A 19,202-nucleotide genomic window follows, 5' to 3' on the forward strand; every position below is an offset into this window, starting at 1 on the left:
GAAATTCCAGAGATTTTTTTTAGTGGAAGTAGCCGACAAACGTTTTTCCCGTAGGTTGTACATGAAATACTTTCTAGGATATGATCTTACCTCACTGTCTGCCCACCCAGTAAACATAACGTAATATTACTCCCTGAAACAAAAAACTAGAGTGTTCCCGTTTTGTTTGCGTGCCACCTAGTTTTGAATTCATTTGTCTTTTTAAACTTTAAACTTAAAATTTTGGGTTCTTCGGACAATAGGTCGGTGCCGACTTAAATGTCCTATCCTGTATTGTGTAACTCACAGCTATTTGCTCAGTAGGCAATTTTTTTCCTCCCCCTCGTAACAACTGGAAAGGCATTTCCAGTAGTTCGCTTGCCCATCGCTGCCACACAAATAATAAAATTCGATCCAGGTTTCTATCCTGATCCTGCTCAGTCTTGCGGCCTCGTCCTGCCTGTTTTCCCATTCTCAGTATAAACGATCTGAATGTCACGCAACGAGCGCCATTAGCCAGAAATGGAAAACATTTACCGACTCAAAAAGGTAAGTTAATGAATTTGTTTCGCTGCTGGTGTGGGTTACTTAGCTTAATTGTTAGATTTAATTGCAACCTACGTTGTGGCTGGCATGCAAGCATAGGTAATGTTTAGTATTCGAAAATCCAACCGATAAAGTACTAGAGAAGACTGATTTATTTAAATCGTATTAGCATTTCATTTTTCCTTATCAATACGAAATAGCTTTAAAACTAACTTAGTGAGCTACATAACATTCAGGTCAGTGGTTCTTTGTGGTAAGTTAAAAAAATATATTTTTCAGTATGTACAGGGTTATTTCGATAATATCTAGTTTATTATTTTGGCTGGAACCGTGTTTTTAATGTTAAATAAATATTAATTTTGATACCTCTTCGGAAAAATAAGTAAGCATGAGACCTTACGAATACTTTATTTTTTTTAATGGAATACCCTGTGTATTATTACTTATTTGTAATATTCCGAAAATTTGGAAAAACGCTCTTCAAACGTTGACACGAGTTTCTTATAGTATAGGGGGTTATTGTGCAATTTAGATGCAAGTTATTTTTAATTATTTTTTTTTTTAGTCTAAGAAATTAGTATGGTCCATGACCATGACGTGACACCTCGCATCTCATTCCATGTCCAATAATTGAACAGGCTAACAGCGATGAAAACCTGTGCCGTCACGGTCAATAGGCATTTCGTACGCGATAGTGGAACTTATGCGTGATCGCCTTTGTCTTCTTGGCAATATTTTAAATTTTTATTAGAAGAATGAAAACGTTGCATTTCAATTTGTCAATAAACACATTTGCGATTATGGACTTAATTTATATCAGCGAAAAGTATTTTTTACGGTTTTAAAAACAACTGTACATGTACAGGGTGTTTCATTAACAAAAATAAACTTATTGTAATTTATATCCTTTCGGGTCATCATTTTTTTTCAGAGTGCATGTTATGAAAATTCAGAAAAAATCTAACGTTAGTTATTCCTATGTAACGAGCGAAACGTGGTAACACGTATTACATAAAACAGCTTTCGAGAAATGATTTTTTTCTAATTTTGCTCCAGCATGAGGTTTCAAAAAATAGCATAAATATCTTTATACATTTGACCCAGATTCTACATTTGCCTTTCATTTTGTTTGGGAATAAGGCCTTACATACAAGTAGGGATTTTATGAGCGGTGCAATTGCACATTATTGTTAATTAAGGCTTACAGACAATGGCCCTTTGCTAATGGCTTAAACGAAGACTTAGAATGTTGCGATTCTAGAGTGTATGGAATGTCAGCATGTTAAATATGTGAAACAGCCGAAAAATTTCTCGTCTCCTAATAACTAAGGAATCACCTTGAGGTCATTTCTCGCCATACTCACGTTTGACCTCATCAAACCTCATCACATACGGACACTCCTTACACTTTTGTTTTGTTAATTTTCAATTTAGTGATAACTTTTTCCTACGTTGGAAGGCGGTGACGTGTAGGGAATGAAATCGGGCATGAGAAATGGACACCACAAAGTTAGATTTCCTCACATGGTGTTTTAAACCAATTTAAAAAAACAACATAATTGTGTTTATCTCTGTATAATGTATAATAAAAATTCGAGTTTATTTAGAAGTCTGAATTCCTGGCTGCTGGAAAAATGCGTCTAAATTGCGCAAACAATACAGGAGCTATACAAGGTGATTCATTAAGAGTGAAACATCCGAATGTTGGAGATCCTACACGTGAGGTAGTGACGATTAGAGAAAATATGCCTTTTCCGAAAATTGATAGTTTAGGATAGATACAGGGTGTTGTGTTAATAGTTTTTAAATAATGTTAAATAGATTTTTGTCGAAAACGGAGTGAGCTATCGAAATAAAATAAAAATACTTAATTAATGGAAAAATAATTGTTTTTTGAGATTTTGTATTAAACTTCATCTTAGTCATACAGGGTAAACAATTTTCAAGGGCAAAATCTGTAAAATTGACCGTAAGTGAACTCTCTATTAACAACGCGGAAATTGCAAAACGTATCTTATTCGTCATCAAAAAAATCATAACTTTACCAATTTTCGAGCATCTAATCACCTGCCCCGCTCTTTTGCATTCGGGGGTAGTATTTACACGACTCAATATCAAGCATAATTACTTTTCAATTAAGTTGTAGTAGCAATTTACCATATCCGAAACATCTTTCTTTTCCTTCTCTAGAGAATGGTGTACCCAGAAAAGTTAATTATTGACCAAGTAGTCGAAAAAGCGACGTCGGGAACTTCGTGGTGCAGTGAGCCTTTGGAAGAGAGTAGCAGAGTTATTCGTATACAAACCGAAAAGAATATTATTCATAGTAAGGGAAAATGCCAGGAACCTGTAAATAGACCGTTTGATAATATTTCGGCAGGCAAGTAAGTAACCGATGCTTCCTTACCTAAAGAATTTGCTGCCCCGCTTGCTCCGTAAAAAGCAGGTGTGTATACAGGATGTTTCATAGTAGCATGCCATTATTTCAGAAGATGAACCTGTGGATAATTTTAAGCAGGAAAGTTCACACAATAAACATTTAACCGCAAATTATTTTTCTTCAGCGACACAAAATGTTAAAATTTTATTTTTCGTTCTTTTTTCCTTGTAATCTTTCAGTTCCTGAGATATCGAGTCCAAATTCGAAATACATGCCATTTTTTATTATGTACGTCAATGACCATATTTAATTTACTATTTAAGGATGTTAGGGACAATAAGACATGGATGCCTTTGTGCCAAGAAATAAGGCCAATTTTAGTGAAACGGCGGCAGTTATTTGCCCTCTCAACATTCTGCATTATTGTTTAAAACCAATCAGAAAGAGCACTTAGGAAATCAGTGAATTGTTAATATTTTTCATTGCACATGTTATATTATGAATATGTCTTTTTATCATTGCAACTCTTCGGCCGTTAAAGAAAGTTTATTGTTTTAGCTCCTCCGAAAATCACCATCAGTTCATTCAAGATCGAATAAGGCATCTAGTTGATGCATTTTCTACTCGAGCTCAGGCTGTGAAAGAACGTCTTGAAGGTCCAGAAACTCCGTCTCCTCTAAGGTGGGTCATGGATAATTCACATTTTTTATATTGACATTTTTTAATGTGCAAACGAATGCAAGTGGAAAGAACGTGAAGATTCTTTGATTTAATGCTGTACAATTGAGCGTATACAAATCGCGAAAAAAGTTACACTGTGTTCTTCTTAAAAGTTCATAATTTTTTTTATGGAGAATAGCGCACCAAGCAGTAACTGGTGCTCTCAAAAATTGCGGTTTCCGTCTAAACAGGGGCAGCTACCGTCATATCCGCGACAACAATGGTGTCAGAAACTAAGATTGTCAGAATGTGCATTTAAGATTTAACTTTGAATGTCCGAGCGGTTTTTTTTGACCCTCCCCTCCCCAATCTCTTAATGAGTTTGTTTCAATCGCCATTCTCTCACCACATAATGCCCGCTGGTCAATTGTGTAATATTACGAAAATGATGATGAGTATTTTTCATATTGTTTTATTCTGAAGGAAGGACCTTAATTTCAGTTCGTCTGCAGAACTAGAAAATAGCAATAGTCCTGTGAGCAAGCTCCCTCGTCTGAGCATTTCGTTTTCTGATAAACATATTGAGGGAGATGATGAACCTGAAATTAAAATAACGGTGGGAGGATGTTTAGGGAAATGTTTGCGACACATTGAAATAATAGACCCCAATGGCCGAACCTATATTTTCTGGATGTGTGTGGTTACTTTGATAGTATTATACAACGCTTGGGTAAGTTGCAACGCAGGAATTGAGAGTGTCCAAGTTATTGCAGACATCGATTTGGAGCAATAGCGATTTGATGTTAGATGTTTCTGGCGATATTCAGTACATTTGCCTCAATATTTTTAGTTTTGATTGAGTTAAAGTCGATCAAAAAACGGGCAAGTTCAATGCAGGTTGGGGGACTAGTAGCTCTCGAAGTAATCGTTTCTGTTTTTCTCTTCTTCCCCGAAATATTACAGCTGCCCAGTTGCCTAAGGCCGTCTGATGAGGGCCAACCATCACGAAACCGGTTAAGCACGGTGTATTTCCTTATTGCCTTAATTTATTGGAATGCTGGGACTTGAATTACACAAACCACTTTTCCTAATTACTTCACTACACGACTTTTTCTAATTTTGCTGTACGATAAATAAATCAAAAGAAAATGGAATACATTTAAACCCATTCAAGGTGAGCCTTGTAGGTATTCCAGACGCCACTGTTGCTACTAGTCCCATTTGTTAACTGAGTTGTGAAATGATGGTTATCCAGTGCTTTCATTATGTAACTCGTTGGTAAATGAAACCCGTTCAGTTACCAAAAAATGTCGTCAGTTAATTGGATAAAATTAGAAAAAATAAATTGCGTTGAAACTGCGTCGGGCTTGCCAAAGGAAATCAACCATGCCAACAATGTATCATATGTGGGTATCTGGTTTTAGCTAATATTCCTACGGTTATTTAATTATTATTATTAATTAATATCGTTGTAGGTTATTCCACTCAGGTCAACGTTTCCCTATCAATCCGAACAAAACAGGGCATATTGGATGACGATAGATTACCTATCGGATTTAATTTACGTTATCGATATGCTTCTAATCCAGCCCAGAGTTAAATATTTACACGAAGGCTTCTGGGTTACCGAGAAGACCTTGCTCATACAGAATTATATTAAAAACAAACATTTTAAGGTAATTGTGTGTGGTAAAAACCGACTCTGATCTAGTAATTTAATGCGTATACTTCACAGGCTAATTCCTGTCTTGTTTCTATGATGAGTAACACCTAGTAGAGGATGATATGCCCGCAATAGGCTATAAACCGTAGATTTGCGGTTTATGGCATATTGCGAGGTATTTTTAATGATCACCCCTTGTATCATGCATGGGTCCTCAATCTCTTCGCGTCCGAGATGCCGAATATCTGAAGTATTGAGAATTTGTCTTTTATTTACAATTCTCGTTCTTTGCGATATTTAATTCAGCATTTTGGCCGATACGTATTTCTTCAATTAGCACTAAATGTGTACAGGATGTTTGTAATTCGGCGGTTTTACTCAATTTTCATGGTAGTTGAATACATGCTTATAATTTTCGCAGTCTTTTGAGTTTTTTTTTTATAAAAATTTAAAATTTTTCCCACATAATATAAGGCAACATTATGAATTTTTCTGCGTTAACTGCTAAGGGGCCGAGTGTGCCCATGTTTTGATGCAACCCAGTATAATAGTTTTTCGGGCGCCATCACTAGGACCTTATATTTTTTGTAATGCGCCAGAATGAGAATATTTTCCCCTTGTTATTTTTTAGCTTTTAACATCATTTTTTAGTTTCACTCACTATTTGAGCGGATACCCTATCAATGCGCACGAGAAAATCAGAGTTATACTCTTATTTGAAAATTTTAATATACATTTTATCTTTAGCTAATCTTTCGTACAGGGTGTTTGAACAAAATTGCACTCCCCTCCCATTTTTTTTGCATTTTTACTAATCATCTTAAAGCAAAATGTTAAGTACAAATTTGTGACAATTTTATTTATACAGTACGTTGACTAAAATCATAGCAGATCCAACTCGATTTGTTTTAGCGAAATACTCATTTTATTTAAGGATTGTTTTAAGGTCATATTCACCACAAATTCCCAAACAAATAGTTACACCTGTTGTGCTTCACATTTTGCTTCATAATGATAAAAAAATCAATGAGGGGGTTAGCATTTTGATGAGACACCCAGTACTTGTGTATGTAACTTTTAGCTTGACGTATTATCTCTGTTACCATTTGATTTGTTTTATCTGCTTGTGGGGCCGGACTTAGTTATTCTTCGTCTTCCGAGGTTGTGCAAATTGCACACTTTTTGGGAGTTCTTCAGTTTGGTAGATAAAAGACTAGCCAATCCTTATACAATAAGGATAACTAAAACCTTTATTTATATGATGTATTTAATTCATTTAAACGCATGCGCTTATTATGCGTTTTCGATATACGAAGGTAAAATGAAACTGCACGATTTTTCTGTTATCTTTAGAAGGCCTAATCTTTTAGGAATCGGCAGCAATAGTTTCGTATATAATGGTGAAGGTAACGCATACATAAAATGCTTTTACTTCGCGACGAAAACTGCTACTTCAATTGGAAAAAATCCAAAACCCTCGCAGGAATTTGAATATATTTTCATGACATTTTCCTGGCTTATGGGTACGAAATACATTTTAAATATACGCTCGCCTTTCCTTTTCGCCTTTCCCAACGCATCCTTTAGGTGTTTTCGTGTTTGCTTTGCTGATTGGACAGATAAGGGATATCATTTCGACTGCAACTAGGTCCAAAACCGAATACAGAAAACTACTCGACGAAACACTAGAGTATATGAGAAGAATGAATCTACCGCAAGATATACAGCGAAGAGTACAGATGTGGTTCAGTTACACCTGGGAAACCCAACACACATTGGGTAATGGGCAACACAGACAGCCACTGGTAATTTTATTTTACATCCCATGTTTTCCCTAAGATGAGAAAAATATAATGGACTGTTTACCGCATAAAATGAAAACGGACATTGCGATAAATGTGCACATCAACACGTTAAGTAAAGTAAAGCTCTTTGCTGACTGCGACGAAGCTCTTAGACGAGAATTAGTTTTGGAGCTGAAGAGCGTTATTTATCTTCCTGATGATGTAATCTGCAAAAAGGTAACGTACAACCAGAATCAAGTAAATTTATGTAAACAGGTACTTACACTGGTTGCTGGTGTTGAAGTTAGATGGTCCACCAAAAACCTGTCTATAAGAAATCTTCATACTTCCTATACAGGGTGTCTACTAAATTAAGGCATTAATTTTAAGGGGCGATTCCTTGTATTATTTTATGAAAAAAAAACCTAATAAACGCATGTTCTACCTTGCTTCGTTTTCCTTATACAAAGTGTCCTAATTTTTTTTTCGGTTTTTTATATATATATTTTCGGACATAAGAGTAATATCTCGATGAAATTCAGTATTCAGGGATTTCTCCAGACAAGAAATTCAAATATGATATCGTTTATCAGGATTTTTTTTCATGAAATATGACAAGAAATCACCCCTTGAAATTAGCGTTATCGTTTAGCAGGTACCCTGCACCCATTTTTTTTCTGCTCATGTTGAAAACAAAATGAACAGCAAATTTCAACTTAATTAATAAAAAGTGTAATTTTCAAAGTCATCGGTATTCGTTTAATAAATAAAATACACAGCCCGAATAAATAAAATGCGCAACAAATAAAACTATTTACAGGGTGATATAGGCATTGAAATGTATATTATTCGATCTGGAAAAGTGCAAGTATTAGGTGGCAAAGATGGAAACGAAGTTTTAGCCACTTTATCCGAAGGAAGTGTCTTCGGGGAGATAAGCTTACTTGGCATACCAGGGATGAATAGGCGGACAGCAGATGTCAGGTACAATATCATTTTAATTTTTCCCATTGCAGAATAACTATTGCATTGTCATTGTGTTATTTCAGATCCTACGGATATTCAAATTTGTTTGTCTTAGATAAAGCTTCTTTGAATCAAGCATTATCGCATTATCCGGAAGCTCAAGAATTGCTCAATAAAAAAGCGAAAATGCTCATGAAAAAAAATGCTGCAATGGAAAGAAAAAACAATGCCATGATTGTCATTAATAATCCCACCTCTCCGGAAAAACATGCTAAGCTACTGGATACAGTCCTGCAAGTATGGCCATTTTACATTCGCAATTATTATTTTTTAAGTCCGTTATTAGTTTTATCTGATAAGTATTTTACTCGCACTACGTTCATTTATCTGATTTTTTTCCTCGATCACCGTGAATTTTCTAATTAAGGCCAAGTCATGCTATTTACTAAATTAACTCTAAATTAATGCGATAAATTTAGTAGAATAAAGCATACTACTATTTTTACCACTAAGAAACTGTCTTAATAGGGAAGTCTTTAAGTCACTTATTTCACATCCGTTAACCTTATTTCGACAGTCTATTCTTCCGCATGTTCCTCTCCTTGTTCGTCCTTCTTTTTAACATATTCTCGGCGTTAGCGTTAACGTTAATTAGATTAGCTTCAACACATTTTTTTTTACCAACCCATAATCTATTCTATGCGCCTCTACTTTATTTTTTTATTGTTCTTTTAACAAAATCCGATAAATTTTTTTCAATAATAAAATTTCACGACTTTGAAGTCGGTAAAGTCGAATAATAATTTGGTTTTTATATACATGTAATAAAGAATTTTAAACAGAACTGCATTATTCACTCAATATTGGGTTTTAGGTGTTACCCCCCGATTCGAAAACGAACAGATTGTTAAGATATGGCAGTCGACAAGGACCAAGAGCTCGACCAGAAAATGATAAATTTAAATACCGAAATAGCTTACCAACAATCAAAAACTACCACAATCTTGATGAATCCGGACATGTAAATGGAAATATTTTTAATAGTTCAGATGATGAAAGTGAAGATTCCATTGAGTCTGAGCCTGCAGCTGATATAACAGTACATAAATCATTAAGTTAGTGATATTTTACTAAATTTATGTCCTTTTTTATATATTGGATATTATTTGAATAATGCTGGAAGGAGAAGGAATGCTAAATACTCAAAAAATGAAATAACAGCAAAAAACACAAAAAATAATCTTAAACGCGCTATATGTCGGTTAATATTTATTTTGTACCTTTCTACCAGTCCTTGATGAGGTAACGTGAAAACATCTTGTATATCCCATAGTTTGGCTACAATTAATGGAAAAAATAATGGAGCAAAATTAGGAAAAACATTTTAAATCGTTTCTTGTTGATGAGTCGATTCAAAATATTTGATAATATATAGGATGTTCCGTTGAAAATTACATCTTTAGTTAATTTCGGCTAAACTATATGTTGCAGGAAAAAATCAAAGTACGTTTCTGTACGCACCGCTAGCACTTTTCTAAAACATTAAAATATTTCGCTATAAGAAAGGTTCCAAAATAGCAATCTTCCAAATTTGCAATATACAGAATGTTTTCGTTTTAAACTGCATGTTTTCAGGGGGTGCTATAAAATCGCTTTACACTTCTTTCTGTCACGATTTTTTGAGATGTCCTGTATATCCGAAGCTACCTCGGTTGTAAGCTAATATCTATAATTAATATCTTGAATTTTTTTATTTCAACTTTCTGCTCTGCCCACCACAGTTTTTCTTACGATCGAAATTTTTCATAGATATCTCCAAACTCGTATCGATTTGATGGGCTGATATCGATTTTTCTCAATAACCGCTTGCTGGGAATGTAACATGCGAGCCCAGCTTTTTTGATAAAATTATTGTTATTAAAATATTTTCTGATTTCATGCTTTTGTAGAAAGGGTTATAAGCGATAAGACCTTGCATGCCTTGCATGAACCCCATACCAATAGATTAGTTAAATTCAATATAATCTTTGAGGATGACATATAGAGAAGTTTAATGAGTAAATAGGTAAGAAAATGTTTTATTTAAACGACGTATATTGTGAAAAGTAAACTTTACCACAGATGATTGCCAACAACATTAGTTGTATTTCATATATACGGTGCCACTAAAATATTAGAACAAACTTCGAGAGGCGATAAGGCTCGTCAAATTAAGGGGGTACGTCTTGGAAAGGTGTTTCCATTTTTTATTGTGATACACAGCGAATTAAAATTTAAAAAAATATAATTTTAATAATTGATATATTTAAAAAACGTCTTTTTCCAAATTTTTTGTATGAAAATATTGTGTTCAGCGTTGGAGAATCGTGGGGTGGGTGGTCAATAAAACTGATCAGTGAGCTACTTTATCGCCAACAAAACACTTTTCAATATTTTTTTTATGGGACCATTGTTGTTTTGATGAGCTTCCTCACCTTTAAAAGGTTGTCCAAGCACTATAGTATCACCCATAAGTAAAAGTGATTGAAATCGTGTTGGTAATTAGTTATTTTTGTTAAGTATATTGTATAAAATTAATATAAAATGTATTTTTACTAATTGATATACATACATATATTCTGGAATTGAAAATAGATAAAAATTAAAACAATAAAACTAAATAATAAAGCAACTTATTTTTGTTTTTTTTCAGATAAGAAATTTTCAAGGTTTTCTGTGAAAATATCTATTAATCCCTAGTAAAAAGCAGTCGAAGCCCCTTTGTCGATGTAGATTGCACGTGAAGATCGAGATACCACGTCGCATTTGAAATTCATCCCTTTGGCACCCTCTTTTCAAATGGAGTCAATAGAGAAATCCAGAGAAAAGAAATCAAGGGAACTTGTCTTCCATTTAATATGTAGAACTGCGTGTATTATAATTCACTAACCTGGCAAAGCGGGTCGTCGTTGAGGAATTGTCTAGAGCGGGGGCCCCCAAACTCTTTAGAGATAGCGCTGCAGGTGAATAGCTAAAACTATGGATGGCCGAATCTACAGTTTTATGCGAAAATAATTTTAATAAAATAACTTGTGGAATTTTTTAAATATTTATAAATATATATCACATTATCAAAGAAGAAATTCCGACCGATACAAATAAACACAAATATGTAATGTGATTAATGTGCTCGTTTTGTAAATCTTTCTTAGATTACTGACGAGTGCCGAGGGCCGGACTTGGCCCGCCGACCGTCGGTTAGGCACCCCTGATCTAGAGGGAGGCAACACCTAAGCTGACTTAATCACTGCCGACACTACAGGATCGGCGTTGAATCGGTAGTTTCAAAACATACCTACATCCTTGATTTCGATTTTTGAACTTAAACACAATTACAAGGTAAATTCGAAAATACCCAATTAAGATCGGTAAATTTTTGGCGCTTGCGTAACGCGATTATCCGCAGCATCTGTGTCTGACGATACCTCAATCCTTAAATCAGCCTCTGTCTGTATATTCTCTCAGTATTTGCTACATTAAACAGTGTTTAATCGAATAACTTTAACCTATATATGTCGTCAGGTTCAGGAAGCGATAGTGATGAAATGACACCTCCGTGAACCATGACATTCGTGGAGCGGGTCCCTAAGACACTGGCCCCCGTTTGACGCGTGTCAGATAAGAAATTTATCGAAGTACCATCAGTGGCAAAGCCGTGAACTCATCTAGGGTAAATAGGTTATTTTTTAAATATTAGATTATTTATTTAAAATTAAAGCGTAAAACACACATTTGTGCTCCTAAAAAAAGAGTGCAAAGGAGTGATTTTGCGATGTATTTTGCTTAGCTAGTGATGATAGTAAGGGCTGCTTGTGTAGTCGTCGTTGATCTGGTTTCAGCACACAACTGACACATATGATCGTTAATATTGTTTCTTTTAGTTACAGTGCGAATGAGTCTCAAAACAGTCAGTACGCAGGCGTAAATTTGACATGTAATTGGCGTTTGTGTTAAAAGAAATTTCCCTCATTTGCGCCAGCGGTTTTGGTTACATAAGCGAGGCTGGAGTCAACGTTGCGGTAGTATTGCCCACAAGTTCTACATACATATGTATATAACCGACGGAGTGAAGGAAGAGAAATACAGCAAAAATGTGCAAAATCTACGGTGTTGTAAGAAAAAAATAACATCATTTCACAATGGACAAGAAGAAATTTACATCGTTTACCCTTTGCTTAGTTCCTCTTTTAGAAATGCCTCCACCCGCTTCTAGTCAAAATTTTGAAACTAACAGAACCGGTTTAGGTAAGGGAAACATTTTTATTGAAACTTTATTCGGAAATAATTATACATAGTTATAAACCTTAAAACGATCCGATGACAAAAGGAAAATCTCCACAAAGAAATGTTATAAAACCAGCACATTCAGGTTCAACTAAGAGTATTGAAGTTTCTGTGACTGTTATTGGGGAATCCGAGTCACACATTCTTTAAAATGTTATTATCCGAATTTAATTAAAAAGATGGTAGTGATGAGACATTCCCAATTAAATACCTACACTAAGTCATTTTACACTCAGTCTTCAAAAAATGGGCTTTTTATCAATTTTTTGCTTAATTTCTTTAGTTATCTGTTTTATGTTGTAGCGATTCATATCCACAACCGTTTTCAATCTATCTGTAATAATTCAGTGCCATCAATGAAATCACTGAAAAACCACTTGTTTAGAAATTTCCATTTTGTAACCGTATTACTCATTCAAAATGAAATAATACTCATTTCTCGGTAAACGCTAAATATTCCAATTTTCTCATTGTTTATTTTACATTTGTTATTATATCCCTCGCAAAAATAAATCTCCTATTCAGCCTGTTTAATAAGCAGATAAGATTGTAGTCAGGCGGGGTCTATGGTGCCTATGGATCAATATCGAACCTCATATAAACACTCGTATAGGTGCAAATTTGATTATCGGCTTATTTCAATAAAATTTCTCTCAATATCATTTCCAGTTCGAACTTTTAGAATGTCGTTAAAATTAAGCCAATTGAATTATTGTAGATGCAGGTTATTTTCATTAATGTAACAATGTCAACATAGATATCATGTTAATAAATAATCAGGTTTTCGCGTGCTGCCTTTATAAAATTTTAATATATTCTTTTAAATAACCGATCACGCAATATTCATGGCAGTTCATTAATGTTAATCTTTGGAAGATTTGCGGTTTGAAAGCCCAAAAATTTGTCATCGCGCGTTAAGCAAAAGCTCTGAAAAAGTAATATATGTTGTCATTTGAATAAAAATAAAATATAATGACGAAGAAATAAACAAACTACGTAAGTATATTGTTCTATCAATTTTAGAATTATTTTTATCAAAATAATGCATTTTAAATGTCCTTTAATATGAGGTATATATCGAGGTAGGGTGCCATTTGAGATTCTGAAGTTGGTGCGGCCGGGGATGAAGAGGTTTGCGTAATATTAACACTGCTGCTGCCGGAAATGTCCCTCCTTACAGCCTTTGAGATCTCCACAAACGGCGTTTCGGAATGTGTTTTCCTTTTGAAATTTTTCGGACGGTAAGTTTTTAAAAGAACAGACTGTATATTCAAATTTATGCCAATATCTTATGATTTCTTCAACACATAGCAACATTTGAAAAAAATTATGTGTGAAACTCATTAGGAAAAGCCATTTTGTGTAACTTGTGACGTATTAAAAGCAACACATTTCCTAACTAGTTAGATAAATAGGTATCACGTGGCAGGTTAGGAGATGCGTAGTTTTATGTTATGAGTGGAATTCGGCATATTCAAGCTGCCTCCTGTACCTACATATACGGGGTGAGTCAGTTTATACTAGCAGGACCCTGGCGCTCGATGTAGTACTTCATTTTAAGCTTAGCAAATTATATGAACGTATGTCAGCAAACGCTTCATTTTTCAGATAAAGAGTGTAAAAATGTTGGATTTTTTTTTGTATTTCCACAGAGCAATAATTTTTGAGAGACATGTTCAAATTATTCGAAAACAATTACAGATACTATAAAACTTTAACAGCCGAAAAAGTTTCTAAATTAAACGTGAAGTCAAAAATTTTGAGACTAAGCAGTCAGTGGCGCGCCGCAAAAAACTTCTCGACGGTAAGAGGGTACCTGAGTGTCGGAAAAACATCACTCTGTAGATTTTTAAATTGTCCAGACATGTGAAAACCTGTGCATCGTCATAGGTAATAAATGGTACAAATGTGAATAAACGATTTCAAAAACTACATTAGCTCTATAGGAAATGCAAAAAAAGTCGAACACTTTGACACCTTGTATCTCAAAAACGAAGGGTTTGCCGACATAGGTTTATATGACTTGTCGAACTTAAAACAAGGTGCTTTATCGAATACCAGAGTCCTGATAATATAAACTGACTCACCTTGTATAGAACTACAGCTAAGTTATGAAATAAAGGTATTTGCTTTCATTAAGCGACCATTGAAGCGTGTTTAATTATCAGGTTCGAATACAAAAACTGTTATCACTTTATTGGCCAAAATCAAAAAACAAATTTAATTTTAGTTCTTAATGGATCTCAAACTGCTATTGTCAGCGTCTCGCTTAAATATATGTAAGATTACGAGGATTAGAACTTAAGTTAAATTAAGTTAAATTTTAACAACCTGTAACTTTCAATGTCGCAGCGATTACTTACGAACCTTCATATATTAATTTCGTCGTTTTTAATTATGTGGACACCTATATATACCATACAGACTTACTAATTCGTCTTATCAATTTTGTACGTAAACTCGAACCGGTTTTAATTAAATAAAGAATTTTACCAACGAAAATTCCCTATCGCAATAGCTGTTCAGTAAACTTTTGCTAATGGAATCAATTTTCAGCATAAGGAATTCCACTGGGAAGAAAATTCAGACAAAATGTAAGAGACGATGTTTACATAAGTTAATTGGAATTCGAAAGATTGGCTTTTAACTCCACCCCAGCTCTGCTAATTTCTTTTTAATTAATTCTAATTAATTTCAAACTCGCTTGGTTATGGCCCCGAAAGTCTTCGCGCATAGCTTAAAACATAATAACAAAAAGTAGTAGCCGAGCCAGAACTGTCCTTTAATGCAGCTCTCATCAATGGCCACGACTTAAATCAATTTCACCACAACGGTACTATTATAGCATGATTAAAGTACCAACTTCCAGCTGAGTCAAGCTTAAGTCACGATTACTCAGACACATGTTTCACAAGGTAGCACATTACCGAACAAATGGATGTTGATGATTGCTACAACTGCTTTATGAAACAAATAATCGTAGCTGAACCGTAGTCAGACCTAGACGGGCGGGATGCCACCGCCAGAGATGGATGGCTGGGGTTGCCCTATTGGATTTTGACCACCACAGTCGATCTTTTAGATCGCGATTGATGGAATACCACAGTCTGACTTAGACGAACGCGACTTCTCTTTGAGATCTGGACGACAGGGATCTTTCTTTCGGACCTGGATGGCCGAAATGGTCTCCTTGAGTAGAATTGAAACTCATTATCAAGAAATAAGCAGGGGGGTATTCCATATATGTAGGGTTGACACAACTTTTGTTTAGCGGTAATGAGAGAGAAAACGAGTATGTAGAAAGATGTGACATTATTTTTAAGGACAATTTTAAAAGCAAAAATCAGTTAGTTCAGGTCAAAACGGAGTATACAAATTGTTTAAAAAAAACATCGGTGGCGGTTTTTAAGCCCTCTGATATGTTTTTGTGTGCGATTCAAAATTTTTTGATTTATTTCTCTTGTAATATCGAAACTTGACCAAATAAAAGTTTATCAATGTGCCACCAAATATGCTGAACACCTTGTATGGGACCTTTCTGGTAAAACTAAAGAATGTTTTTAATCATTTTATATATGGAATTTTTTCCTAATTTGGAAGGGAGCATTATTGCGGAACTTGGGGTGTTTATTATTAATGGAGCGTATTCGAAGAAACAAATGCTATCACTGCGGTCATCATTCACGCTCGATGGCATTTGTTGTACTGCAGGGATTAATAGATCTTGTCATGTGGTTATAGATAGAGGTAAAATCGCCATATTCTTATAAAGCCTTGAACAACCTTAAGTAGTTCTTCGGCTTCAAAAGAGCACGAGCCGCAGCTGAATTGGGATATCCGTCGTCAAATTACGATACTGTAAATATGACTTAAAGAGTGCCTTGACCTGGTTGGGATGACACGGAGTTCGTAAAAAGTAACTTAAAAAAAAATTGAAACTCCAATTTCACACTAATTCAAATACACAAACATTGAATAGATTAACCACTTAAAGAAAAGGTTTTTTAAAGAATCGAGATATAATAGCGTCCTTCCTAGCTCCCCTAGCTATTGCTATATCGACAAAGTCAGCTGAACAAACAGTTCGAAGCTTTAATTTCCAGCGACAACTTGTGCGATTACCACCAAGGGGGGCGCCTAAAACCACGAATGCGGTTTCCTCGGAGACCACCGCAATCAGTCTGCTCTAATCCGCCGTCAATCTATAGATCAAGTTCATGTTTCGCCATAAGTTTTGATCACCTAAAAAACTTCAAGTTTGTCCGGGATTGAAAAACAATTTAACAGATTTTTAATAGAGATAACAAAGACAGAGTAAGTGAAACACGAATTAAGAATACTTCGAAAAAGTTAAATTGGCAATTAATGTTATCTACGAAGTTGAGTAAGTTATTGTATTTAAAGAGCTAGCTGTAAAATGGGAGTTTGTGGTGAGCTGCAATTATTTATTTTTGGTTTATTCTTGTTTTTGTTTTTTAAGTGGGAAGTTTCAGACAATTTAGGAGAATGTTCGAAATTGTTTAATTCTCCTGTAATTGGGCCGAAAACCACCATCTAAGAAAGCTACAATTAACAGCTTTATCCCCGTGACGTCACAAAACATATACGGAGAACCGCATAGACTATAAAGTTTTGGTTTTGTTACGTCTCTTCCATATCAGAAATCCCTCCAACGTCACAAAGTCAATCTTTTGGAGGATTTATATTTACTGGTGACTTCAGAAGGACTTCATTGTCCTCTTAAGTCAGGCAGCCATCTTCTTGGGTAACAGCTGTGAAAATTAATATTAATGTAGATGACTAATATTAATGAATATTAACGAACCACTGAAGAATATGCGTGACCGAATTGTTCAAAGATGAAATATTCCAAACCAGACAGTAAACGTACAACGCGGGACGTGAAGTGTACAAATGGCTAACAACGTAAAGGTTCCAAATAATTTATGTAGATATGTAGTTTTTTTTATGAAACCCAGCGAAGGACTACAGTTTGTATTAATGATCTGATGAATGAATGAATTTTTTATTAAGGACTCAATAGTTTACATAGAAAATTCATTGAAGGCCAATGGAAATATAAATTCAGGTAATAAAACGCAAACAAGTTGGGCCATAATTAGAGAAATTAATGGAGGGCTGGTCAAACCCGAAAAAAAAGCGAGGGTTGTAAATGTACTGCAGCTAACAATTTTAATGAGTGTTCCAGCTTCAAAATTGGGGTCGGAACTACAAGTAATACTGTCTGACAGTAACATGGAATTTAGTATGGCAGATATTAGCTTAGACTTATCGGAGAGAGAAGAACTTCTACAAATTGAGTACAAATTTAAAAATATATGAAGTGCTGGTCCTGTGTGTGATGAGTTAACAATTGATTGCAGATTAATCGTTCAATTATTAATTAATCAATAACTCTAACTCTATTGCTTTTGGTATCTTACCTGATGAGTAGAAAGAGGTACTGAGCCCTCCTGTGTTAAAAAAAAGTTAATCCAAAACAATGGGGAACTGTCGACCTATAGGTCTGTTGTCTATATTTTCCAAAATGATCGAAAAACTTATACGGGAATGGCGTTAAGTTGGATAAAATCATACTTGACCGAAAAAAAATGAGTTATTGTTTTAGATGAAGGGGGAGGTAAGATACTATTTTAATTAAAAAAAAAATAAAATGGGAGTATCAAAGGTTAGTATCGTGAGTCCAGTGATGTTTATTTTTTATATTAATAATCGGACTTAAATTTAAACAGGAACTATTCCAAATGACGAATTACTACATTGACTACACTAATATTTTAATAGTAAAAATGTCGAATTAAGCCAGACGTTGAAAAATAATAAAAATAAATGAAGCAAAGACCGACATCGTGCTCTTCGGTTCGATCATTGAACCTAAATTGAACCTCTCTTTAAAAAAGAATTATTTTCTGTATTGGTGATTACTGTATGTGGTATTGCTTACTGAGGGATACCACGAGTGACGTACCATACGAGTGACGTACGGGACACAAGAGGGATTACTTGCACGTGGTCTTATAATAATACGTCACACGAGAGCGACCCTTATGTTAAGAAGGCTTTGAAAATAAAACAATAGCGTTTCGGTTATCAGTGTTAAAGGGGTCAACGCGTTTCCTCCCCTTTCACTCGCGGAAATGATCAAAATTGAGCTAAAAATGTGGGAAAAATTCGGGAAAGTATGTGCGGTGTTGATGGTTAATTAAATAAAAGCGTAATGAGCTTTCGTACAGGATGGTGCCCGAGTGAAAATAGGTAAAAATCGTCTTTTTGTAATTCGGTTTTATTTGACGATATCGGGAATATCGTGTCGGTCACGTTCGGTTCTCCGAAGTCTTCCGAAAATAGCAAACCGCTTTCTATTTTTTTAACGCTTCTTTGAAAATGGTTGCTTGGCAACGATACACGGCACGCACACATTATCAAAGGCATGCTGGCCTATGTTTGACCTATAAAATTCTGCAATTTTAATGTAGTTTTGATGTTTTTTAATTCTCTTTTGTGAGAACTACATGTTTGGCAAACATAAAATTTCACAAATTGGAAAATCATTTTATATATGACATTTTGATGCGGTCATTCTAGTCTTGTGATTTTACCTTTGTCAATTTTGAATGCAATGTGCTTCTGTCCTAGAAACTATATTAATATTGGATTTATTAATTAATCGTTTAATTTCGCTTTTTTCTATATTTTGCCTCATTATGGTCCGTTTTTGTAGAATAATGGTTTTTACACAAAACATTTTTTAATCTTGACAGTAAAATTTTGTTCATTATACATTAATGTTGCTCGATAGTATATAAATATTACAATCCTCTTTTTTACCCCGGTTGGGTCATACTCCAAGTAACGAACTACTATACAGGACAACCGATAT

General features: G+C 34.7%; 1 protein-coding gene across 5 annotated transcripts; it reads left to right on the forward strand.

The window, feature by feature from the left end:
* The first annotated feature begins 388 nt into the window (after positions 1 to 388).
* CngB (Cyclic nucleotide-gated ion channel subunit B) lies at positions 389 to 10,732 on the forward strand. 5 transcript variants are annotated; one of them, XM_066285428.1, is made up of 14 exons: positions 389 to 528; positions 2,716 to 2,909; positions 3,464 to 3,586; positions 4,067 to 4,295; positions 5,041 to 5,241; positions 6,310 to 6,544; positions 6,599 to 6,751; positions 6,816 to 7,007; positions 7,068 to 7,249; positions 7,833 to 7,996; positions 8,062 to 8,275; positions 8,853 to 9,093; positions 9,928 to 10,043; positions 10,671 to 10,688. In XM_066285428.1, the coding sequence occupies exons 1-13, from the start codon at positions 502 to 504 to the stop codon at positions 10,020 to 10,022; spliced, it is 2,250 nt and encodes a 749-aa protein (XP_066141525.1). In that variant the 5' UTR covers positions 389 to 501; the 3' UTR covers positions 10,023 to 10,043; positions 10,671 to 10,688. The 5 variants fall into 5 exon arrangements, with proteins under 5 accessions (XP_066141525.1, XP_066141524.1, XP_066141527.1 ...); XM_066285427.1 differs by lacking the exon at positions 10,671 to 10,688 and adding an exon at positions 10,100 to 10,649; XM_066285430.1 differs by lacking the exon at positions 9,928 to 10,043 and having other exon boundaries at positions 10,671 to 10,732.
* Positions 10,733 to 19,202: the final 8,470 nt, after the last annotated feature.

This window comes from Euwallacea fornicatus, chromosome 9, assembly GCF_040115645.1.
Source record: "Euwallacea fornicatus isolate EFF26 chromosome 9, ASM4011564v1, whole genome shotgun sequence".
NCBI classification, from domain to species: Eukaryota; Metazoa; Arthropoda; class Insecta; order Coleoptera; family Curculionidae; genus Euwallacea; species Euwallacea fornicatus.